Genomic DNA, 10005 nt, shown 5'->3' on the forward strand with positions numbered 1-10005 from the left:
TGGTATTAGCCGTTCAGTTACGTATTGCTTAAAAATAGCCGCTATAATACATAACCTTTGCACATTTTAAACAGCATATATAAGTTTCAACCTTTTACATATCTTATGTCATAATATAATCAAAATGTATATGCGAAAAATAGTTGTTTGATAACAGACAATAATACAATCTGGTGTATAATTTATACATATCACTACTAATAAACAGCAGTTTAAAAGATTTAAAACAAAATAACTATTTCATATTAATAAGATGTCCATACCATGTACTTGCGGAATATCCCACATCTGAATAAACTGGCATAGCAAGTATTATTAAAACGGTAAAAATAACGTAACTATGCTTAAAACAGGCATTTTGATTTCTTACGAAAAATATTAAAAATTATATAAACGCTAAATATCAAATTGAATTCAATCGTACTTTTCAGGAGTTCTTTTTCAAGCCGTTAGTCTCACACCATTTTTCTAAAGCCAGAACAAGCAATATCGCAATATTTTAATCAGATTAACATATTTTGTATATGATCTATGAATTCTTATAGATATTGAACATGTTTGATTGTTTAGCTGTTTATGTAGTATATTACGCTTCATGATTATAATTTGGTTTACTCAGTAACCTATAATTTATTTGTATAATATTAAAATGTATCGGAAAATGTCCTTCGTTCGAGGATCTAGACTTAAAGGACCTCGATTAATCTATATATAAGTTTTAATTAATGTGGTTTAAGAAAACAAATACAAATAAATTAAAATATTTGTTGTATTATTTTTAAACAGCACATTTATGTGACGCAGTATTTGACGTTTGAAAATAATTTACATTTATAAATATGGTTATTTTGTTAAAATAAAATAAAATACTTGTACTATTTCTTATATAAGATATAATCATAAATTCGAGATTCAATGAGAAAAGGAAATATATATTCACATAAAATAACCTAACCTAACTAAACTTAACGATTAAGTCTTTGATTATAGTAGTACTATTATAATAGATTTTAGTTATAATTAATTATATTTCATACCTTTTCAAAATATTTAACTATACCTAAGTGTATTTGTATGTTGTGACAGTCCGTTGATTGTTTAAATATAAAAATATCACTCAAATGTTTATTAGAAGCAGAATTTATATTCTATTTTCGACAACTTAGTTCTTATAGACCTTCTAAAACATCATTTTAACAATGAACAGTTTTATTGAGGTTTATTATATTATGATGTAAATATATATCATATATTTGCGCTGACAAACTATATAATAATATAGTTTTAAAATGTAGTATACAATTTTTGAAATTAAAGATTAAAAGAGTTCCACTAGTTTATGAGTCCTGGGACCAATGATCCATAATCCATGCTTGGTCGTATATATGACTGTACTAAAATTTAGAAATATCTCCAATCTAAATAACTACATCAAAAACAGTTTATAAAGTGTTTTGTCTTGTATTTTATAATATGACATGAAAATATTTAGATAAAAATATTAAAAATTTAAAAATATTTATTCTTAAATAAACATATTTACTTATTTATTTATTTTTAAAAATATTTCGATAAGACTATAGTGTTATATTTTATTGTAATTATACCAACGTCTGTGGATCATTTATTTCAAAATGTGCAAATTAGGACAATATTATTTTATTATTTTGTTTTACTAGAATATCATCTATATTTTAATATACAATATGTGCAATCGATTACATATTCTCAATGCATCTAATCATAAAAAGTAATTGTTGTTTGTTATCGATCACCCTGTAACTTCTAACTTTTGTAACACTATTTTATTATTTTTATTCTATTTTAATTTAGTTTCTACTGAGATAAGCAAAATTAAAAATTAGTTGCATTAATGAAAACAAAATTCTATATTATCATGTATTTATGTATGATTTATGAATAAATGTAGAATAATAGTTACTAGAACGATTTGATAATTGTTGTTCGTCTATGATCTGGACAGGCGTCAATATATGTATAATTTGTAAAATTCACTTGAACCACTATTTTCTTTTGAAATTTGGAAGTAGCTTTATTTTTAAAAATATCCTAAAATGATATTTCACACTTAAACATTTTGATTTTAATTACATCGTTATAAATTAATTATCTTCTGATTCGGTGGATAAAATTTGATGTATAAATTATAAAATTTGGATATAAGCGGTAACAAGAGATGAGTTAACGTTTGCGTATTTTTGGTACTTAAAATGGAAAAAAGATTTTGACGAGTTGTAACTTGATCGGAGAAACTATTAGACAGTACTAGTTAAATATAAGATATCTACTATCTAGGGTAAGTTGTGGCGTACTGTGTATACGATCATATTAGCGTAGTCGTGAGTGGAGATATAAAATTATCTAAAATGTATTTGAATAACTAGGCTTTAATAATTGTTATTGTTATTTTTATTGCTTACTAAAAACTAATAACATTTTATACTTACATAAGTAAGTATATAACTTAAGTTTCATATTATATAAAGCGTGTGGCGTACTCGTACGGAATTCGATAATGCATAGTGTGTTGAAGTTTAATGTATACAGTAAACAGTCGTTGTTATATAGTGTTAGTATTGGTAATAGGTCACAAGAATAATTCTGCGAGAATATATTGTTGCATATTTTAACAGTCATTTGTATTATGCCGTGTAACATAATTATTACATAATGTTTAATAAAAGTAGATAACGATACTACGGTTGTAATTACTTGTCAGTTATAGCATAGAAAATGGTTGAAGATTCCATGAAATCCTTTGAAAATTGGCCAGTTAAATCTAATAAAATGTATTTTTAAGAATGTTAATTGATTAAATCGAGCATTTTAATGAACTATTAAAATTTAATTCACTAAAAGGTATTATTTTAACCGATAAAAAACAAATATTAATTGGTATCTTAGTCTTTATATATGTAGTTAGATCTTAGATTTTAGCCAAAAAACTGTTATGTCCTATCTTTGCAGTACCTATCAAAATTATACAAAGGATATCGTAATTTATATCATGAATAAAAGAGTGAAAGTAGAAAAAAACATTAAATTTCTATGATTCAACAATAGCGACTTGCGTTCAAAATTTTATTATTTCGCTTATAAAATTAGAAAAAAAAAAGTTGCAGGTATGAGTAGATCATTATTTATAAACGTAAAGAAATATTTAGTTATCATTTATCATTATTCTTAGATTGTAAAATTGAATTGTGATATAAATAATATTTTTTATTAATTCGAAATGTTTTTATTTTTATAGATAATATGCGTACGTGTATTTTGTATAATTATAATAATTTTTTTTTATTTATTTAATTTGATAATCTTATTTAAATTTTGTGTCTGATATTATTTATAATTATTTTCATCTTTATTTTTTCACTTTTTTATTGTATTTTGTAGGTATAAAGAGTTCAGTTAGGCCTAGTCTCCCATTATTTATATGACTATTGTTTTTATTAATCTGTAGAAATATTTACTTTTCATAACAAGTGGACTATGAATATTTTTTTTCTATTGAAATCAAACAAAATTTGAAAATTTATTAACTACGAATAGTTTAACCATATTATATTTCTTTCGATTTAAAATTTTTCTGTATATTTACATTTAGAGGCTTGTGAATATATTTATTTTTTCATACAAAAGAAATTATGGTAGGATCTTTTAAATTTCATTAACATTAAATAACTAATAATATTTTTATTTTACTTTTTTTATTTTTAGTTAATTTGGTTAACGGTAAGTTTGAATTTAGAAATAGTTTGTGTAAAATATACCAAATAAAAATTAAATCGTAATTTTCTATTTAATTTATCTTTTATTACATCATATATTTTTTAAAATTAAGATATCATTAAACTGAACAATTAGACGTAAAACAATTTATAATTCCTATGATTTTTACGAATTTTGTTAACGTTTGAATCTCAGCGTTTAAAATTAAATCGTGATTATTTATCCTCGACTTTTTTTAGATCCTAAACAGAGTCATGAATATATTGATTTTACAAAAATATGTGTTACAAAATAAGTAGTCGAAAAAATTGTCTCATATTCTACTTTAATAGGATAGTTTGAGATGGTAAACTAAATCTAGTTGGTACTTGAGAATGAATCTAAAATGAAAATTTATGTTCTATATTTATTAATTTTTTGTTGAATGATTTTCTTATCTTGGAGTACATTATATAATTGAGTACAATATATGCTATAAAGTCACTGAGTATAAACCGTTTTTACCCCAAACTGAGAGCTTGCCCGAAATGAATTCTTGATTTTTTTCGAATGGAAGAATAAACTTACTTATGACCTTTTCAATAGAATTACTAACTCCAGATTCAAAATTTAACTTCTGCTCTTTTTTGTTAGCTCGGTATACACTCATCTATTATCAAACAGATTTCCTAGAATATTTATTGGCAGTTAAGGGTTAAATATAAATGTATATAAACTTATTTTTTAAACATAAGTACTTGTAGAAAACGTTCGGTCCACAATAGACAATAACGTGTATAAAATACCTGCCAATGTTCAAAAACAAGGTTTGATCTGTTGTATAATTTAATGAATTTACTATTTATTAAATCTAATGAGTTAACTACTTATAATTTCAGTATTATATCAATAATGATATATAACTATCAATTATGTTTTCAGTACTTGTGATACATTTCATATCAGTTTTCCAAAAAAGTTGTATGTATTAAAAGAGATAAAAAATACAATTATAGTATCTTTACAGTGTCGATGTTGTGTTCAAGCTAACAAAAATAGTCGAAGTCGAACTAATGCGCAATGTGTCTACACATCATGACAGTTTAAATATAAACGGTTAATTTGGTTGGGATTACGTACTGGCAAGGCCTTGTTCCGGCTTACGAAGAATGGTTGCCTTCGACTATGTTTTGGAACTTGAACATGTTATTTGAATGTTGTAAAAATATGTGTTTATATTAAAAATGTATAATAATTAACTAAAAAAAATAATTTGAATCACTCATGTTGGCTCTGGCTTAAGTAAAAGACTGATTGAGGGTTTGAATCAGGATATGGAAATGGTCCACGCATTAATTGTAAATTAGTAATCTAAAATCTTACGTATTTAGAAAACTAAATACAAGATGTAAGAATGCTTTTAATATTTATTAAGTTCAAGTAATGGGCGTATAGAAATTACGTTATTTTAAAGTAGGGTATAACTGTTAATTGGGAGAGTTAAGTTTTAAAAATACGTATGATATTTTTTTTTCTGTTAGTCTACAATTTTAAATTAAGATAATTTTATAGTACATACTTGAGCTTGTTAAATCTAATCCTTATTTATTTTGTAGCAATAACTGTGAGCTCATACTGCAAAGCTAACATAATTGTGTATAATTCCCCTTTATTGATGGCAATGTTCAACTCGACCACCAGAAATTCAACAACTTAAGAAATATTTTTTCTCATGATTTCATGGTAAATATAATTTAGTTTTGTTATTAAAAAAAAAAATAAATTAATTATAATTCTTATTTTTAATCTTTGTTCACATATTATAATATAAAATATTATATTCAATTTTACATAATAAAGAAATTGATATTCTATGTTAAAAAAATTATCTTTTTATTTTGTCAATGTGTTTCACAGTACTCGTATATAAAAAAAAATTAATTTTTATGTAAAGTTATAATTATAATAATATAAATTAACTTACTTTAATTCAACTGCAGACTTACCATATATATCAGATGAATGTAGGGCGAAGAATAAGATTTAATATTTATCTAGAACACGGTTAGCACGTTGGGAATATTTAAAACAATACTTTTATAAAATAAGTATTCGAAATTTTACACTGAATTTTTATATTACACAATAGTAGGTATATGCATGATTGCAGCCAGTGGCATACGCTGGAAAAGGGTGCTGTTGTTAAGATCGAACAGATGGTCGATGGGTGTCTTCCGAATAAATAGAGCAGTTTGTTTAGATTAAAGCATAATAACATGATATATTCACAGTTGTCTATATTATGATATGGACATTTGTGTGACTTTATAAATAATACGATACATATTATAAAGTAATGATTTTTATTTTGAGAATCTTTGTTTAACGATTATTTATGAAGAGTAGCTTGTATTATTTATATTCTTATGCTATTATGCTGTGTATATAATTTTTGAAAAGTATATTTTTAAATTTACGAATAACCAACGCATATATAAAACATTTGTAGATTTTACATTTAGACTTTGTTATTTCAAATGATGTTTTATTGTAATGTGATTTTGATTTTGTGTCTTTTCACGTTTATATTAGTATTAAACTATTCTTCTGAGTTGTTGACTTGACAATTCCAACCGAGCTGTTAATCTAGGCACTTCCCTTCGTATAACTTAATTTTAAGTTGGGTAAGTTTAGAGAAAAAAATGTTTTCAATACGTCACAAATATATGTCCTACTGAATAAAGTTGATATAATGCTCTATATTTATGCGTACATAAAATTTACATACAAGACGTAACTACTGTGTTTTTTGAGTAGAGTATTTAATTGAATTAATTCATATAATATTATAGTAAAAAAAATATATAACGATTGTATTAACATGATTTGCATTCCTGTTTTCAAATGTAACTTAATACATTTTGGAAATATATCTTAAAAATTGTTGTATAAACTTTGGTTAATCACCTGTTATAAATATCTATCTATTCTTACGGCGTTGTTTATTACTAAATTTTTTAATAAAGAATTGCTCTGTATAATTAATAGTTTAAAATTTGTCAAAACCATTTTTTTTTTCATGCGACTACTCAATTTTTAGTGGAACCAATAGTGAATAGGTATATACAGTACATTACAAATGAAATTGTGTGCCTTTACCCCTGATAAAAAAGTGAGAATCGACGAAATTCCATTTTACAATAATAATTATGGATTAATTATTACACAATAAGCATTTTTTTTCTCCCCTCCCGATTCGACGCCTACCATTCAACAATTACATATTATATTTTAATAATCACTGTAGTATACCTAAATATTAATTTATTAATATGGAAAATAAACTCGTTTGGTATACTTCACTATAAATGTCATCAATTAGGACGTATGAGAGCGATAATTTTAAAACTCGAGTCTCCAATAAAATTGTATTAATTAATAATTGGTATAAGTAAGACGTATAAGTGTTATTCTATATGTCAATGTCCTCCCAAAAAAGCAAAATACCGACCAAAAAATCCAATATATTTTTTTTTTTATCACGTTATAAGTATTATTACTTTTTAAATCAATACATGAATTTATCAACATTTAACTTGTATTTTATTTTTCTTGAATATGTTCAAGCATATAAATATAATTACTTATTACTTATATAAATATTTTAATAATTTAAATTTATATGAATACCTATATTATATCAATTATGAATAATTTACAGTGGACTACTGTACTGTTACCGTTGTGTAAAGAGTTCTTGCGTATTTGTTAACAACTAAAAATTTGTTTATTTAAAATAATTTTATGTGATATATTAAGATAGTTTGTACATAAAATGTAGTAAATTTCTTTTGTTTTTTTTTTAAACTTATAATATTATTCTTTTATAATAAGTTTAAAAAATTTGTTATGTTTTTAAATACATTTAATTATTTTTCTTATTTTTTGAATAAAGATAAAGTAATATAGGATGGGAGTCCATGTAGTGCATTTAAGTTTTTTTTCAATTTCTAACTTACGGCCTTAATAAAAAAAATAAGAGTTGGACACTGTTCTCAGTGGCGTACTCACGGTGGGGGAGAGTTCGTGGGGGTTGACTCCCCATTGGCCATATTTTTTTTTTTATTTCATATTAGTTTCATAATATAATATTTATAAATCAATTTAATAATTGGTTTTATTGTGAATTGTGATAATGTGATGATTTTGTGTGTGATTAAACACTTGATTAAAATCTATTTGTAGTTTATACTGTTTCTCGTGTAGCAATATTGAAAATGCTATATTATATTTATTATTTTATTATGTACGTTATGTTATGGTATATTCCGATTTCATATGTGGAAGGTTTTCCCATGTAGAAATCGTAATCGGCCATGATATAAAAATTATCTAAATTAATATATATGTCACGGGTAATGTTAACATTCGGATAATGTCGACATTATCCGGCTAATGTCGACATTAGCCATATGTTAACATTACCCGCCATGAATATTATTAAATGCCGGCTAATGTTAACATTAACCGGTTAATATGACATTAGCCAAGGACTTATGGATAATGTCTTAACAACTATAAAATTGCATCATGCATGATAGGAAATCATTTTAAATTATTAGCAATATTAAATATATTTTAGATACAATTAACCATATGCCAAAAAAAAAAAGATACAATAATTACTAATTACCATAAAATACATAATACGAGTATAATTTAAATGAGCTTATTTTTCATTTTTAATAACCTAATCTACTAATAATACAATATTAAATTTTATTTTATATTTTAAGATTTTTTTTTAAATAGTATTTAAGAATAGAATGAATGTGTTATTATTTATTATTACATGGCATACTTCCATGACATTTTGAATTACACAAAATATTAGATGATTTACACTTACAACGATTGGTATCACATTTACCTTTGCATGAACACCTTTTGTATCCTTGACCACCACTACCGTCTGATATTAGACCAGCAATTTCCCTCAATGATTTTTCTATAGGTACCACCTCATCAAGCGGTATTAATGATATCGGACAAACACCAAACTGGTTTCTGGTATATAACTGTGGCAAAGTACCATATTTATTACCAAGTTTATAATATTGTTCGTCCTCAATAGCCACAACTGCAAATAAAATATTTCTTGGGTCTGCTCGTCCTCTGTCGACATCGGGTAAAGTGACTCTCACACTATCTCCGACGTTAGCTGGGGGAAACTTATGGATAGACCTAAATTTCATTTTTTCAGCTTGATTTATCAAACAAATTTCAGAATTTTTTCTATTATTATCGATTGATTATCGGTAAGATAAGCTGGGGTCAGTGGTCACGTTAAATTAATATACCAAGCAGTGATGAAACTTAAATAAATTAAATAGTACATAACTTTTAACATTATCCAAAATTGACTGGCTAAGGTTAACATTATCCGGATAATGTTGATATTTCAAGTTTATAAACGAAAAATTACACATTAGCCAACATGGATGGCTAATGTCGACATTAGCCGGATAATGTCGACATTATCCGAATGTTAACATTACCCGTAACATATATATATATTTATATGTATTATATAAAATGTTCAATAATGTTTAACGGGTTGACGGACGATTATTATCCGGTAAAATACGATCGAGAATGTTATTTTTGGTAATACGATTGAAAACGCTCGAGTTTTTTTATTTTTTCTAACGTTGTTAAATGTAATCAATCAATAATATGAGCAAAATAATCTGTATAATCTGTTGATATTTATTGGAATTTTTTAGGATTAGCCGGATATTAATAGTAACTTAGACACCAGATACGAGAGAATGATATGATAGTCAATTTTACAGTTCTCATCCAGCAATATATATATATATAGTTATTAAAGTTCTAATTCAAACTCAAGTAGAAACAATATTGAAAATAGCTACGATACAAGTAAAAAAAAATAAATGCCAAAAAAACAAAAGGATAAAGTATTTAATATTTATAGTAATTATATGTGGTATGTGGTAAATAAAAGTTTTAATAATTTATTAAAATATTTAGTCTATTTAGAGAATGTTGGCTTACGCTATCCCGCTATAACTGGTATATAAGTTATTAAATTGACATTACAAAATATTATATTTATTTCATTTTTATAAATATATATTTCATAATTTTATAAGTTCTATATATTTAAAATTTTTTATTCATATTATATATTACATATTATTAGGTGCTAATTTGTATACGATTATAATTGATAATAAATCGTTCGATAGC

General features: G+C 24.7%; 1 protein-coding gene across 1 annotated transcript; it reads right to left on the reverse strand.

The window, feature by feature from the left end:
• Positions 1–8568: 8568 nt before the first annotated feature.
• On the reverse strand, positions 8569–9271 carry LOC112598015. The gene has a single exon (XM_025344320.1). The coding sequence runs from the start codon at positions 8985–8987 to the stop codon at positions 8571–8573; it is 417 nt and encodes a 138-aa protein (XP_025200105.1). The 5' UTR covers positions 8988–9271; the 3' UTR covers positions 8569–8570.
• Positions 9272–10005: the final 734 nt, after the last annotated feature.

The sequence above is a fragment of the Melanaphis sacchari genome, unplaced genomic scaffold, assembly GCF_002803265.2.
Source record: "Melanaphis sacchari strain LSU unplaced genomic scaffold, SCAv2.0 Contig0_pilon_pilon, whole genome shotgun sequence".
NCBI classification, from domain to species: domain Eukaryota; kingdom Metazoa; phylum Arthropoda; class Insecta; order Hemiptera; family Aphididae; genus Melanaphis; species Melanaphis sacchari.